Here is a 16,230-nt window from a genome sequence, read left to right as displayed (position 1 = left end):
GTTCGAATTGTGCGTAAGCAGCTTCCTAGTATTTGTCAGGCTTACGACACGCCCGAGATCGGCGCAAGTAAAATGCGAGATAAAAAGCAGACACTCGAAACACCAAATTCTCAGCGTTGTATTATGATGTTCGCGCGTGCTTCGTTTCACCGCCCAGTTACGGAAGCGACCGTATTACGAAAATTTGCTCGTTTCTTTTTACGACGACGGATTTATGGTAGAAAAATGTCCGACGTGTTTTCTTTCTCATTCAACGTAAGAGCGTGATCGTTTCCTCTTTCGTATTCGCCCGCTCAGCAAAGCGATACGCGCACACGCTTTCATTTGTTTCGTGAGTTTTTTACTGTTTTATTTTTTTTTTATTACGTTTTTGCTATATATATACTTGTATATAACCGATCAATTTTCTGTGATTTAACGTATAATTGTTAAGAACTCTCAACTGTTTTCTTAACATAAAATTTATTAAAAAGAGATATACAATGTAATAAATAAAAAAAAGGGAAACATTATATAATTTTAAATATGTAACAACACATTTTCAGACAAATTATAATAATTTTTAAAAGTAGTGATAAGTTTTTACTCAATTACATTTACAAATTTTAGGAAGCATTTATTTTCAAAATTTTTAAGGGAGAGTAATTTCCTTCTCGACATGGGATTTAAACGCAGTTGTAATTTTTGTTACATTTACGACAACATAAATATATGTCATTTACGTCAATGATGAAAATATCCGGATGTAATTAGACGTGTAACATGTATATTGGGACATGTCTTGTAGCTTGAATAAGTATTGAGTTTCGTCACTGGAGATGCGTGCGGAAGATTTGCGTCGGTTCGTCACGATTACTATGTATTAGTGAAAACGTTCGTCACAATGTAATAGGTGTCATTGGTGAAACAGCATCTACATATTGTAAGAATGGAGGGTCGAGCATTTTGCATTGAAAGACGTCCGTAATTATATAAGTGAGGTTCGTCGAGTCAGTTCGTCGATTGGAAAAGAAGTCATCAGCCGATTGAAAGGAAAGCCCACTGTGCATTCTCTGTCCTGCATTCATTTGAATAAACTTATTTCAAAGAACCGATTATTCATTGAATCACTGATAAACAGCACTTTTACGTCCCTTCTTTAAAGGATATTCTTCAGATAATCTTCGATCTTTATAAAATAATCACATCTGTTATTATACAAAGTGTTACTATATGAAATCACAAAGCTGTACAGATGCACGTTATGAATAGGGTTTGATCTCTTTGATGTAATAATAAAAATTACGTAAAACTTCAATGCACATTGCAAAATGCGCTATATAAATTGTTGAAAAAGATATAACTTTGTTATTACACAAATTGACTTATTCATTCTTCCATATTTACGAGCAAATGTGTATACCAAATATTAATTTACTGAGCCACTTCTGGTTGTTCGTTGCAAATCGAGCCAGCTGTGGTATATGCGGATTGCCGGATGCGCGGACGATTTAGCAGGAGATCAGGTGTGACAAGCCAGTTGGGGCTGATAAATTGTACGGATCGACACTTACTAGATTTTCCAATATTGTTGCCATTTGCCAATGGGTATTAACCCTTAATATATGAAATGAACATTGGAATACTCATTTGAGGAGCTCGTATTATGTTTGCATGAAACGCTTAGTACTGCTCTTAATTATGTAACCAATATAAGCCATTATACCTACTTCATAAATTTACATTTTATCAATTATCTACTTTAAATGCAAACAAATATCTACTTTAAATGCAGACAAAATTAAGCATATGCAGAATAGAGTAGATTAAATTAAAAAATAATGCTAAAATTGACTTATATAAAAAAATCATTATTCAAATAAATGTGGTTATGATAATTTCTCTACGTGTTTATGAATAGAAAGTATTTGATTTGATATGAGAAAGGCGTAAGCCTAAAAAAATTTGATTAGTTTGAATTATGCATTACGCCAGAAGTTTCCAAATTTTCTTTTTAGCACACCGCGTTAATGATGTTTATCAATGTTTGTATAACGAAGAAAGTGCACTTTTACTTATAACATACTAGCTAAAAAGCCAATAAAAAAACTTCTGTTCCAAAAGTACCCATAGTTTAGAGATGTCGTTGGAACAGCGTTTCGTTCGTTGATTTCTCTCAACGTATCTCACTACGATGACCTCGAGCGAAAGAAAGAAGAAAGTCTTACCTGGCAATACGAGATGTTGCCGCACCTGCGCGCATTCCACTTGACGTGACCCTAAAACTTCAATGCGACCGTCGACCGTTCACCTTGACCATGGATCCTGCTGTAACTGATAGCTTCCCTTTCATGGCTAACTATTCGTTGCGTGAAAATATATATAGAGTACTGGCAGTAGAGTACTGGAGTACAGCTACTAGCTTAATATCACGCGTGATTGAAAATAAAAAAAGACGTTGCAATTCTTGTAGTTTTATGCATCTATTCTCAAAAATGTATTTTTCTTCTAAAATAATCTCTTGGAATTTTCTTATTAAAAATTATTTTAAAGAATTATTTTTAGTACAGGATAATAGAAACTGCTTAATTATGAAATTGAATTATTCATACAGATTATTCAATATTTAAATATATTTTAATTTGAAAGAAAATTTTATTTAAAAGTCTCTCTATACAATTTTATAAATATATATACCACTTATTTTACAAAATACACACGGGAGCTCACGTTAAAGGAGAAGCGGGTATAATGTATCGAACTACAACTTCAGTAATACAAGTTTGATAGTTTAATCAGATTAGAAAATTCTCTGTGAGTGCGCACATTATTTATAATATAAACGTCAGCCGAGCGCTAAGAGATGAGATTAAAGACAAAGCTAACACTTCCAATTTCTTCTGACACCATCATAAGTTATGGTTTTTCGAAGGATTGGATATATTGTTGAACACGTACACTCGCACACAGACACATGGAACATCCGCTGATTCAGCTGCAGATGACTTATTCTGGCTGAAATATCTCATAAAATAATGAATCTTAATAATCAGAAATGAAGATGTGCAATGAAATCATTTTACAGTATCTTGTACGTTTATAAATGTCAAATTCACACATAAATCTAGATAGCGTAATTCAAATTCACGTTGCATTTAAATATCAATTTATATCATAAATTAATAAGTTAAATGTAAAATATGTTATACTCGTATACATTTAAGTACATAAAATTACAAAAGAAAAATTCAATATATTTTATCAAAATAACACATATGTTATAAACAATAATATAATATCGTCCTAAATCAATTATTAACATTACATCACGTCAAGAAATATTGACAATATAGTGCGATAACATATTGTCAATATTGTATATGTCTGGTACAAATCAATATTAAAACAATACAGTGTGTGTAAAGTAGTGTAACGAAAAATAAATTTTTATTATTTAATTAATACACAATAAATATATGTCCCAAATATATAAAAAATGTGTTCGAAAGTTTTACAATAAATTCCTATGATGACGACACACTGGTGGTCGTTTTAACGATGTGATGGAAACTCGAGCCGCAGAAATCGGTGAATAAAGAGGGGCCGTGCCGGAAAAAATTCCGATGGACGGTGTCGTTCGACAATTAATTCCAGCGCGTACCGCAACTAGTTACCTTCACCGCTTCCTCTGTGCCACACACAGAACTTTTGGACGAAACAATTTTGTTTGTGGGTCTCTCGTTATTCCGAGGTTTTTGCGGCAGCAACAGCGTCAGCGATAGATGGTACTGTCGACGGACAAGCAAAGGCAGGTCATGAGGGGCGGTACTTTTTCGCTGAATTATTGATGACAACGTAATGGATCTCAATCGGGCTAGGCGTGTGTGCATCCGGTATGCGCAGATACGTAAACTGCTGCTTTCCGTTCTTTTTATTTTACATCAAAAGAAAATTTTAATCATTATTAAAAGTTTAAAAATGTTCTAACAATATTCTACGTAAAATGTTATGCAAAATTATATATAAAAATATGTATTATAACTATTTGGTTATTTCATTTTTTATTTTTTTAAAGAAGTTTCTTCTATCGAACTTAATATGTCTTTAATGCTTAAAGAAAATAATTAAATAACTTTTCTTCGTGATAAACATTTAGATATTGCTTTTTAAAATCTTAAATTACAATTATAATTATTTATAAATTATTATAAGGCAACTAATCAATTTGACAACAAATTACTTATATAAATTATTCATATAAATACTAAAAGAAATTTTTAAAAATACAATGATGACATCGACATTTTATTTTATTAATAAACTCTTTTCGCTTTTGATATAATAACATAATAATAGTCTTTTTCCTTCGTTAACTAATTCTATAAAGATACAAGCAGTAATTATGATATTTTTGATGAAAGACAGGTTTTATTTAGAAGTAAAGAGCATTCAGCTGTTTTCCTGTATCGCAATAAAGTCGTTACACGTTCCGATCACATTGCGATAATTAATCAGTACGATTGAAGATTACATCAATCTGCAATTATTACGTTGCGTTGCGTAAGATTTCTTGTGCATACATGCGATGCAACACACTTGATGAACATCCTTCAAGACTCAACAATCATGTATGCATGTATTTACTGATTCTTGATCAATCCTCAAATTAAGTGCCGGCAAATGTCTTAAACAAGAATAAAGAATGGCAATTTGAATCTCAAATGCCGCGTATGTACATATATATGCCAGCATTTATTGACCAGTATCAACTGACCTGCCGAAACAAATGTCCCTCAGTCATGTAAAATACACAGACAGTTTACCATAAATTTCACTTGCATTTTCATGCAAACCGCATGGTCTTACTGCACTTTTTCGATCTCCGTCAGACTCGTCAGAGAGTAGACACGCAGCCGATAATTTACGCCGGTTCTTATTGTCGAGTACAAGGTGAAGTATTCGATTGACCAATCCTTCCGAACTGTCTTCTGTGCGCCGCGGAAGGATTTACAACCAGTTTCACACGACGGACGTGCTATGGTCACCGGGGTCCGGGGATTACACGTGCGGCGCGGCGCATCATCGACTTCTTCGGCGAGGCAAGGCTAGCCTACTTTCTCTACAAAGAGAATTTTTAAACGACATATGAGGAGGGCTGCCTCTTCTCGCGCTCTTCCCCACATAATCTCTCTATACGCCCTCTCTCTCCTTCTCTCTCTCTTTCTCTCTCTCTCCTCTCTCCTCTCTCTGTACCCTTAGGCGCACTCACTCTCTCCTCTTCCTGGGTCTCCTTTCCACGATTCACCCGGCAACTTCAGTCGACAACTCCTCCGACTGGTAGTCTTCTCGGAGTCTATATAAGCGGAGTCTTCATACGAGACTGAACATTTTTTGTGTTAGTACCGGCGAGTCGTGGTGCTCGCACGTCAAAGAGGCTGCGGGCCGACGAATGCCAGTATGGTGCGCGCGACGTGTGATACGAAAAGCCACCGTTAAATCGCACACGACAAGCTCCGGTTAGGCGCGACTTCCCTTAAAGTGCGGTGGCGAAAAGCAGAGGGAACGCTTCAGGAGTAAGGAGATTCACGTAGTGTCGGATAATCTGTGTGTAGTGCCAAGACTGCGGTTTACGCGCGTGTGTCATGGTTAAATTCAAGGTATGTCGCAGCGAGTCTGAATTGTCACGCTTAATGTAGCCAGAGCGTTTATCCTTTCTAAAAATTAATGGAAATGAACATAGTTACATTAAACAATAGAGTATCTTAACTCGTATAATTTTTTTAACTTTTAATTCTGATTTATTTAATACGTTGTTAAAATACGTCATCGCTTTTGGAAGATCCGGAAGTTTTGAACATATACATGTTACAATAGATAGTTCTTATTAATTTGTCTTTACGTATACATTTAAATTAAAGCTATTAATTTAGAAAATTATTGTTATTTTTGTCTTAATATATAGTAATTTAAAAAAAGATACATCTAAAAGTATCAGATTCAATAAATAAACAAATTCTTTCAAGAAAACTATTATATTTATTGCAGTTTTTATTAATACAATTATAATTTTTCTTTATTATATATTTAACACTTTAATTATTTGCATTTTCACGTTATTATTTATGCTTCACAGTAATAGAAGTAAATTATGTGTTTAGTATTTTATATAAAATAATTCACAAATATTTCATCTATAATCAGTTAACAAGTCGTTCTATTTATTAATATCCATTTAATTGTAATAAATTATTTTGATTATGATCATTGTTAATTAAAAACTTAAATATTATTACTTACTCCAAAAATGTGAAGGTTCTTATTTTTAACGTGGTTTTATCGCTCAACGCCAACACATAGTGTGACGTTGTCACATAAACGTCATACAATTGCATATGTACAGTCTATGCAAAATATTTTTATTGAATTACGTTTGTTTTTATTATATTATTAGTCATATGAACTAATTTTTTACTGGGACTTGCTCGATAAAACCACCTTAATAAATAAAAACATTTTTTTATCACAAAACGTTATTTCTTATAATTAATTTATTTCAATTAAATTTTATTGGACATTAGATTCAATTTAATAAAATTCAATGTTTTAATTTAAATTTATAATTATTTTATATTTTATCGATTTAATTATTTGTATATGCAGTACATATTTATTAAATAGACATTATTGATTTCCGCGTTTTGATTAATTGACTTTTTAAGTATGTACTGCGTGTCCGTCTTATTAAATAATGAAAGAAAGAATACATTTTAATGCTCATTGTCAGAAATCTCTGCGACTGAAATAACGTTATACCCTTGATGTGAATAAATTTCCGTACTAATAAGAGAGGGCGCATGCATTATGAAAGGAGTGCACGATAAGAGTCTTAGGCATTATCAATAATCCTACTGCGACTATTTTTAACCAGAAATTAAGGAATTGACGGTTTCTTATCGGTGTCTGATAACGGCTAATCTAAAGTATAATACAGACCAAAGCCATTCTTTGCCGAGCAAGTTAGTCTTCCTGCTTTGAATTCTTAAGTCCCGTTTTGCATGTATTATACATAGAAAGCGTAAAAATGTAACGAACAATTAAATAAAAGTTAATTGTACTTAGTTAAAGAATATAGGTCATTGCACCCACGTGCATTACAATGTGCGTGAAAACGAGAGTCCGCGTGAGATATGCGTGTTTTCATACTTTTCATACGGGTAATAAAAAGTGTATCCGTATGCAAAAGTAATCCAGGTATGAAAGTGGCTATTTGCAACCATGCAAAGAAAACGAAACAAATGTCAATTCTCTTTTATTATAGAGACAGTACCTTTCCCTTAATTACACACACATAATCGATGCTTGTGATTATAATAGATAAATTATAATTTTATAGATTCAGATTCGATCTATTCTCATAGATATTATCACTTTTTATTTACACTGAACGCAACATGCTATTGAATCAGCTCTGTCAAGCGTTCAACAACGACATAGACGGAAAAGCGAAGAATAATGTAAGACCGAGTAAAAATTTTTAAGCCAAAATCTAGCCACGTCATGAATTTTGCATTCCATATAGTTGATGACTAAAAAATTTTCTATCCGATGTATATAATATAAATCAAGAAATGTGAAAATATATTTTGAACAAATACATCCCGGTTGATTGAAACTTTCTTTTGTTGACCTCGTTCGCATTGATGGATCGCGTGTGTGCTGTCTTGTAAGTTGTGTACCTACCGTATTGGCCTAATCAAACAATATTATTATGATTTATTTTGATTATTGTAGATTGGATTGTAGAAAGTGAAAAGTTTCCTTGATTATTGGCATTGTCTCATAACTGTGCATTATGTGTTTGTGTACTTAACTTATTACGTGATTATTGCTCAAGATCATACCATTCAGCAATCAGAGATCTTTTTAACGAAATTCATAAATGCTAAAGTGTCAGCCATTCGAAATTTTTGACAAAACAGTTTGCTATACTATAACTATTATTAATCTTATTTATTTTTATATATATATGTGGAGAATTATTAAACAGAAATTTTACGAGCCATTAGCAAAATATAAATTAAAAATTAATTGCACGTACCATACATCAATTAAAATTATAATAATTATTCTAATTAAAGTTATAATTATAATTATTGTTACAATTATTGTTAACAAACGAATAATTATTAATTGAATCGTAATAATACTATAAATCTAAAGAGTTCGGTAAAATTGCAAGTATATTAAGAAACATAATTATTTATATAGATAATACAATGTCTCAATGTTCTTATATACTCTTTTATTTAGTTATTAATCTAAAATTTTTAAGCTAATTTAATCTCTAATTTTTTGAAACACACATTTTGGGGATAAATATTGAAATATCATAATGAAAAATGAGACAATAGAAAATCCTTAAAAATGCAATTATTTGAAACTGCAATCATTGCAATACGTTGCCGGGTTGCAAACATTTCCCGTGGTCTTTGGAGAAAGTACGGTTGATTATGTTAGCCTTGCATCTCGGCCATCGTGCCACTTAAGAGAAGCCAATGGTTTCTTGCCGGCATTGACAGACGGTGAGCTTGTACGTTCTCACCGCTCGCTTCTTCGCATCGATCTAATATTTTCTAGAAGTAACATAAAAATGTTATTACAACTAATTGCCGTAGAAAATCGTTTTAAATGTAATTCGTCATAGTATTGTTGCTACAGCAAAGTGTTACTATACGACAATCAGTTGTATAAAATGTAACTGTACATACAGTCTTTTAAGTTTAGCTATATATACATAAATATATGTACATAATCTTTGTTTGCAGTGGTCGGGAGTAAAAATGTGTACATATATGTTATTTAATTAATTTTTTTTTATATATTATAATAAAAGAGCTTTCAAATTTTATTGTAACTGATTATTTACTAATATAATAATAATCTAATGCCTATTATTGCAGATAATACATGGCATAAATAATAGCTACTTTTGCAACAGATATTTATGACGACAATATATACACAAATTTTGCGCGTCTAGTTTTATATGTCATGAAAAGAATACTTAGCTGATTGTTTTAACAATTACGATCGATCAAGAGAGATAACTTTTGATAAAATTCTTTTCTTTTTACGAAACACATGCACTTTTGTATTCCTTTTTTTTTCAAAATTACTAGCATATATATAGCTGTCTTTTGTTCTAAAAATTGCCGCTTTGTGCTAAAAATAAGCGAAGTTAGCATCTCAAAAGAAATCTCATTTATTCATTTTTCGTAATTCCTCTTCGTGCAACACCTGCTATTCCGCTTACAATTGACGTAATTATTCACTCACGTGCACGCTTCCCTAATGCCCAGAATGTGTAAACGTGGCTTTACATAATTTTCACATACGTTGAGATGACTTCCCGGGCTTAAGCGAATAACACAGGAGTTCTCACGGCCTCCAATATGGCCACTACACAATAGCATGGGTGATCTTCATACGCTCTGCGAAACTATTCTTAAGCGCCCAACGAACTAATTAGAACACGTACGGCGTTTCGGATGCTTGAATGGATATGTGCAAGATGTAATTATTTCCCTTTCATTTTCGATAATAACGTTTATACAAAGGAATAGAGTATAATCTTATAATATAGTACCTATTTATGCAATATATTCTGACACGTTTTATCATAATTACATAAAGAAATAAAAAGCAAAGATGCAAATGTAAAAGTGTGAAAGTAAAATTTAGGAATTTTTAATATTGAAAAATGACTTATAATATAATTATAATAACTAAATTTTTATAAATTGCAATGCTTATATTATAGTATTAAATCAACAGTTATCATTTAATTAATTCACATTTATCTATTCTATACTTAAATATTATAAAATGAAGCCATTTAAATTAATGTAAATAAAATTTGAAAAGTGAAATTATGCTTCATTACGAAATAATATTGTTTTTGCTGCAGTTAAATCTTCCAAGATCTTGAGCGCAATGTATTATTATCTTTACATAAGTCGATATTATTCTACGAGTTTATTTCCAGTAATCATAGATAATTAGTAAGAAAAATAAAAACAAAATTAATTGCAATAGCCGTGAAGCCGTCACTTTCTCCGATTCTAGTCATCCCGTTCTGCTTTTAGATGCTATTTGCGCTGTTCTGCGTCCTGTTAATTGGACATCATGTACAAGCGGTAGTCAACAAAGCGACCTCGCAAGTACCGTTAATCAAGGAAGAAGAGAAATCCAAGGTTAAAGCCGATGACAGAATAAGTAATACTTTCGATTCTCCGGCTGACGAGTACGGGCCACCGTTGGGATCTGGTTTTAAGGGACCAGCGCCAGTATATGGGCCACCGGAATTAGTCGGTAATCTTGGACCAACACCTATTTATCCGCCGCCACCGCCGGAATTGCCGCCACCTGTATTCGGATCGTTGGCCGTCTCCTACGGGCCACCACGAGGTGTTAAGCCGCAATATGGGCCGCCGAAACAAAGTTTCGGCCTGGCGACGTCTTCCCTTTTTTCTAAGCCTACTTACGGCCCGCCGAAACTTCATTATGGACTACCGAAACAACACTTTATGCCGCCGTTGATTTCGTTCCCGCCGTTCAGATCACCGAAACCGCAGTACGGCCCGCCATTGAAGCTCGTAGCTACATCGAGTCAGCAATATATACCGCCTAAGCCAGGTCACGGACCACCTATCCCTCTATCGCTCGAGACTTACGGTCCACCGCCTCCGAAATTAGCTATTCAGTTTAATCCTCTGCCCAATGACGAGTACGGTCCACCGCCGCCGCCCGTATCTGTGCCGCAACCGCAATACGGTCCACCGGCCGGTGATTTATACGGACCTCCACCGCCAGCACCTCCGCCAGGAGTTCCAGCGCCACCCACACCCCCTGACATAAAGTACGATGGATGGCAGCCCATCGCGGGATTGGCTACCACCCCTAATCAAAGTGGTCCACCGACAGATACATATGGCCCTCCCCTCGACGCGAAGCATAATTACGTCGAAAGTTCGGCGGGAACGCAATTGTCTCACGCTTCATTGAGCACCTCGATAGATGCGAATGTGCCCAGCGATTCCTATGGCGTGCCGTTGCAGAACCCTGAAGATCAAGATCTGAAGACGTCCGTGCGCGAGTCCTCGGCTTCCTCGGAGAGCAATGGATTACCGCCGCCGCCGTTGCCGCAGAACGAACCTCTGCACAACAATCAAGGTCCGGGTGTCATCACTACGTCCAGTCAATCCGATCATCAGTTCGGTCGACAGCAATTAAACTTACAGTACGGAGCGCCGAACATCGAACCACTGTCCATCGTAAAGACAGTGGGATTTGAACTGTTGCCGACAACCGGCGCTTTGAACGCGGACCTCTCAGGTTCAGGTGGTACTTCTGACATCTCATCATTCAATCACATCTCAAATTCGGTTAATACCAATTCCGCTCCGCTTCACTCGGGACTAGAGTTGACATCGGATAGTGGCGCATCCCACGCCGACGCTCTAAGCAATGGCGGAGGTGCTCACGGATTTCAAAATATAGGAAACGATCTGTCCCTGCAACAGCTTCCGCAGCAATCGCCGTCGAGCGATTACGGTCCGCCTTTAACTGCTTTTGGAAAGCCTACCGATATACCAGGAGCATCTCTGCTTTCTCCTCCACCTTTAAATTCCTACGGTGCACCACCTCTTTCCTCTTACTCGCCTAATGGTCCCTATCCTGCGGCGCACGGAGGACGAGGCTCGTTGTTTTCGTCATTCGGAATATTTGGAGGCTCTTTTCATAAGCAGAACCTGCATTCTCCTCGTTTTCATGGCCCATTCAGGCCGCCGTCAATTCCCGTTGGCTCTTTTATACCACCGCGAAATCGAGATCCGATTAAATTCAGGGAACCAATACCAACGGGACTCTTGTCAAATCTTAATCGCTATTTACCGCCATTTGCAAAACAACAGCAGTTACCAAATCTTCACGTGCCAGTGTCTTTCCGTCATACGTCGGGCTCGGGTAATTTATTTTCGGGCTCTTTCGGATCGTCAGGTTCGTTTAATCTACCCCACTTGCATTCTCCGATTGCCGCGCCTCACGTTCAATACGGAACTCCGTTATCGTTCAACGATTTCAATACACCAGCACCACACTTAACTTACGGAGCACCTAATTTTGGCCCACCGACCTCCTTTATCTCAACATCTTCCGGATTTGGTAATAATCTCTACAGCGGAATTGGTAATACGCTGACAACGTACGGAACACCTGTGGTAAACGCGCCATTATCAATCGGCGGCGGTGGTTACGATTGCAATTCCTTGCAGCCACTCTTGCCCGTGAACGGGGCGTTGCATTCAAGTGGAGGACTGTCCGCAACCGGAGAGCTACCTTTAAGCGGTAGTTTACCTTCAGGCGGAGAATTGCATTCCAGCGGAGAGCTACACTTGAGTGGAGGCTTATCTTCGGGTGGTGAAGGGCCCTCGAGCGAGGGACTATCGTTAGGTGGTGGATTACCCGCGCATTCTAGCGGCAAGCTCGGTTTTGAAAATGCAGGGCCCTCCGCTGGAAACGCGGACAGTCACAACGCGGTTTTCGCGGGAAACGATTTATCCGACGTCAACAATCAGAATTCCGTTTTCGCGGATAATTTACTGCCGCTCACGAAACCGCTTGACAATTTTCTGGGAGGTCCTCCGGTGAGCACACTGGATTTAGAGCATACCGAACTGCAGAAGACCAATTTAAAGGACAGCTACGGCAATCCCGTAGGACTAACTTACGATTCGTCGAACGAAGCGAGCGATGCCAGTGCCGTTCACACATCCGTTGCAGACATCTCGAACGAGCTGTCCGCGCAAGTGTCTAGTCAGTCTCGTAATGTCTATCCCGCGGCATCGTCGTTCGTGCGCGGTTCAGGAATCTCGGCCGAAGCGCTAACAGCAAGCTTGACCGCGCAGGGCTTGAGCCACGAGAAGAACATCGGATCGAATGAGGTGGACGCTAGTCAATTTCTGAAATCGAGCGAGGGTAGCGAGGCATTGTCACTGGCCCAGAGACTGACCGCTGACAATGCCGACGGCTTTGAGATTCACGGTTCCAAGGGCACTTACAGATTGCAGATACAGCCAGCGGACGGCGGACTGGGCACCGAGAACTCGGATGGCAGCATCCGACACGATCAGGTGTTGTCGAACGGCCTTCTTCAGGACATACTGGCTGCCATAGAGCAGCCGGAAAACGGTGTTATACAACTTCAAGGTTTACCGCAGCTTCAGCAATTGGATAAAGTTTTCGGTCCTGATTTGCATCCGCAAGAAACTGGTGTCACCAACGGTCACTTCATCACCGTAGATAGTCAAGCGCAAAACAACGGACTGCAAGATCGGGTCGAAAAAGTTAGCGATAAGGATGAGGATAGGAAGTATTTAAAAAATCAATCGTCAATAGCTTTGTTCTTTGATACTAAATACGGAGAAGCGAAAAAAGAGATTAGGTCGACGTCGAAAAACGAAACACAAGTCATGAGGGAAAATAAGCAGAACAACAATAAAACAAAATCCTCGTAAATTAATTCATAAGTGCCTTTGTAAAAATATTTTTCAGTACTCTTAATATAGCTTCGCAATCGCCCTGATTCTCTTTGCAGAGACTTCTGTTGATTTCCACTTTCGACGAGAGAGAAGATAGCGCTGCTAACGTGATGCCGTTTACTTTCTTTGCTTGTGATTAATCAAAATATCGATTCTTCATATTAAAATTATGTTGCGATAGTCACGACACATCTTCGAATGTTTCTTGCATATTCGAATATCTTGAAAAATATAGATACTTGGCGCGAGACACCGCGCGCCGCCGCCGTCGCGTCTCTTGATAAAAACATGTAACATTCTAGCGTTACAAGTTCTTTGGTATTTTTGCTTCAAATGTATGACCGCAACCGCAAACGATCATTTGTCCATGTATATCAATATATTAGAATTTCTATTCCAAAAAAAAGTTGCGATAAATCGATGTTTAGCAATTCAATGTTGAAACTTTCTAGTAACTCGTTTTATTGCATTTATTTTTAAAAATTGTTTCAACAAAGACACGAGATTGCGTAATTTAATAGTACGCCGAAGAAATATCTGATCGACTGGAAATTGAAATTAGAAGGCATGAAATGCGCGAACACGAAACGAAAGTTTACGCAATCCTTTTTTCTTTTTGCAATCTTATTTTCGTTTAAGCAAGCGAAAGTGACGATTGCTTGTTGGCCAGTATCGATAACGTCCTATTAGACGAATCGTCCGCTTGCTCAAGAATTTCTCGCCTCTCACCAAGATTACAGAGCGCTTGTGGGAAGAGACGCGGAGGGGGGGGGGGGGTATCAACGGCATTTTTATCGTGTGAGAAGATTTCACGTTCGTGAGTGCTGATCCTTTTTATCAGGTCAAACGTTTGCTAAGATCCGACTCAAAACGCTCCGACTTTTCCGTGTCCTCGCGTCAGCGGCTTATCTTGTCCTCGTCCATGGAAATCTCGTTGACTCGATAGTTCTTTCGAGAACTAGGTACGAGGGGAATTATTTAAATGTCGAACGAGATTTTTGTCGGATTATTGATAATCGATCGCCACCACGCCTTTCGATCCGATTCGAAAAAAAAAGGTGGCCAAAGTCTGGCATTCGCTGCTCTCGCACAATGCATGAAAACGTTAAGCGCGCGGTATACGAGGCGACATTTATTAACACCTGTATGTAGGTCAATAGGTTACGGCACTCCGCTCTCGCGAAGCGTCTGCAGTTAGCGATACCGGTGCACTCGTGTAAAGTCACTTGGTCATTCGCCAGTTGGATTGATCGACGGCCTCGTATCTTTCACAGAGTTTTTAGTCTTTACCGAGGTGAAAGTTCAGAACCTCATTTTAACGACCCGGCGGCACAGCGCCCGGTTCCTATGAGAATCTCGTTCCGAGTGAAACGCATTGCTCGTCTCTCTGCGGACGCGTGCAAGCGCGACACGCTTGGTTTTACATGCCTTTGTGACGATAACCGGCGGATGCGGACCTACATTACCGTCTAGTCCGCCGTCAGGTGCGTGCGAGGAGATACACGCATGCCGTACGCGTGCTTTAGGGCCGTGCACGCGGAGAACTTAAAAAAAAAAAAAAAAAAAAAAGAAACGTCGACTACCATCGGGCACGAGAGAACGCAAGCGATGTACGTTACTTCCTTCCGCCGCTCGCGTATTAACGACTTTTACGCGACTCAGGATTCGCAGTTCTGCGCGTAAGTTGAAAATGAGCGCCTGTCGTGAAAGCGCACCGTTAAAATCCCGAGTGTGGCATAATCTTAAAGTTCTTGCATTTTTATGCCCTTTCGCCTGGCAAACGGTTATGCATAACTTGGTGTATTGCAGATACGTAAAATAAGTAGAGCGTATAGTTTTAAGAGACGCTCATTGTTACAAAGTACGCAGTGACGATACTGCCAAGCCATAAAACGCATCCATTTGCTCCTAACCCATATCCACCTTTTTTTAAGGATTTTAATTTATACTACATTTTATTAGGATTTTAATTTATATTTTATACACAGAGTTTTTTATATTCGACGAGCAATCGACGCGATCACTCGCCGGATATAACGATCTTACTAGCCTGTATTCTTTAATTAATATATGCTCCTCATGTAAATATACATATGAATACTTTGTAAATAGAGGTTAATTTTCATTTCTGCTCCCTCCTTCGCCATTATCCTACTTTAATTTACTATATGAGACAGTTGGATAATAAATGTAATAATATAAACCGAAATCGCAATATAATCTTATGTAATAGACGTTTCTTCTCTCTGTATCGTTAGTGTATTTTACGTGATTTACTCTCTATTTGCAGCTATACCAAGACCGGCCGTAAATATTGGCATTAACAGTGTAGGATATTACGGTAACACGTTGTTTTCGAGTCCATTTGCAGAGATTGGCCCGCCGTAATGTGGATTACAAGTTTGCACATCTGAAAGTGTTTGTCTCGAGAAAGTACTCAGCTAAATCGGCGGTCGCCTAAATACCACGAATTCTGGCACGGCGGCGGGAGAAACGGAAACGTATGAGGGAATTAGGTATCCACCACTAAGTAGAATTACGGTTATGTAAATGAAACGCTATCGCTTCGTCTTCGGTTAGCTATGGTTAGCACCCAGTTTCTCGTGCTGAAATCGTTACTCGCAGATTTTCCACGTGAATCCATTTGCCGCCT

At 37.7% G+C, this 16,230-nt stretch overlaps 1 protein-coding gene and 1 long non-coding RNA gene across 2 annotated transcripts; one reads left to right on the top strand and one right to left on the bottom strand.

Moving 5' to 3' along the window:
• Positions 1 to 4,387: 4,387 nt before the first annotated feature.
• On the bottom strand, positions 4,388 to 5,156 carry LOC105449932. Its single transcript, XR_974395.1, has 2 exons — positions 4,754 to 5,156; positions 4,388 to 4,663 (listed from the first exon to the last, which is right to left on the bottom strand). It is a non-coding gene; the product is annotated as an uncharacterized LOC105449932 (long non-coding RNA).
• A 179-nt stretch (positions 5,157 to 5,335) lies between these two features.
• Positions 5,336 to 15,381, top strand: LOC105449933 (methyl-CpG-binding domain protein 6-like). Its single transcript, XM_011689401.1, has 2 exons — positions 5,336 to 5,636; positions 10,125 to 15,381. Exons 1-2 carry the CDS (start codon positions 5,622 to 5,624, stop codon positions 13,551 to 13,553), a joined length of 3,444 nt encoding a protein of 1,147 aa, XP_011687703.1. The 5' UTR covers positions 5,336 to 5,621; the 3' UTR covers positions 13,554 to 15,381.
• Positions 15,382 to 16,230: the final 849 nt, after the last annotated feature.

Source organism: Wasmannia auropunctata, unplaced genomic scaffold, assembly GCF_000956235.1.
Source record: "Wasmannia auropunctata unplaced genomic scaffold, wasmannia.A_1.0 LD336071.1, whole genome shotgun sequence".
NCBI classification, from domain to species: domain Eukaryota; kingdom Metazoa; phylum Arthropoda; class Insecta; order Hymenoptera; family Formicidae; genus Wasmannia; species Wasmannia auropunctata.
This window is presented reverse-complemented; position numbering and strand designations above follow the sequence as displayed.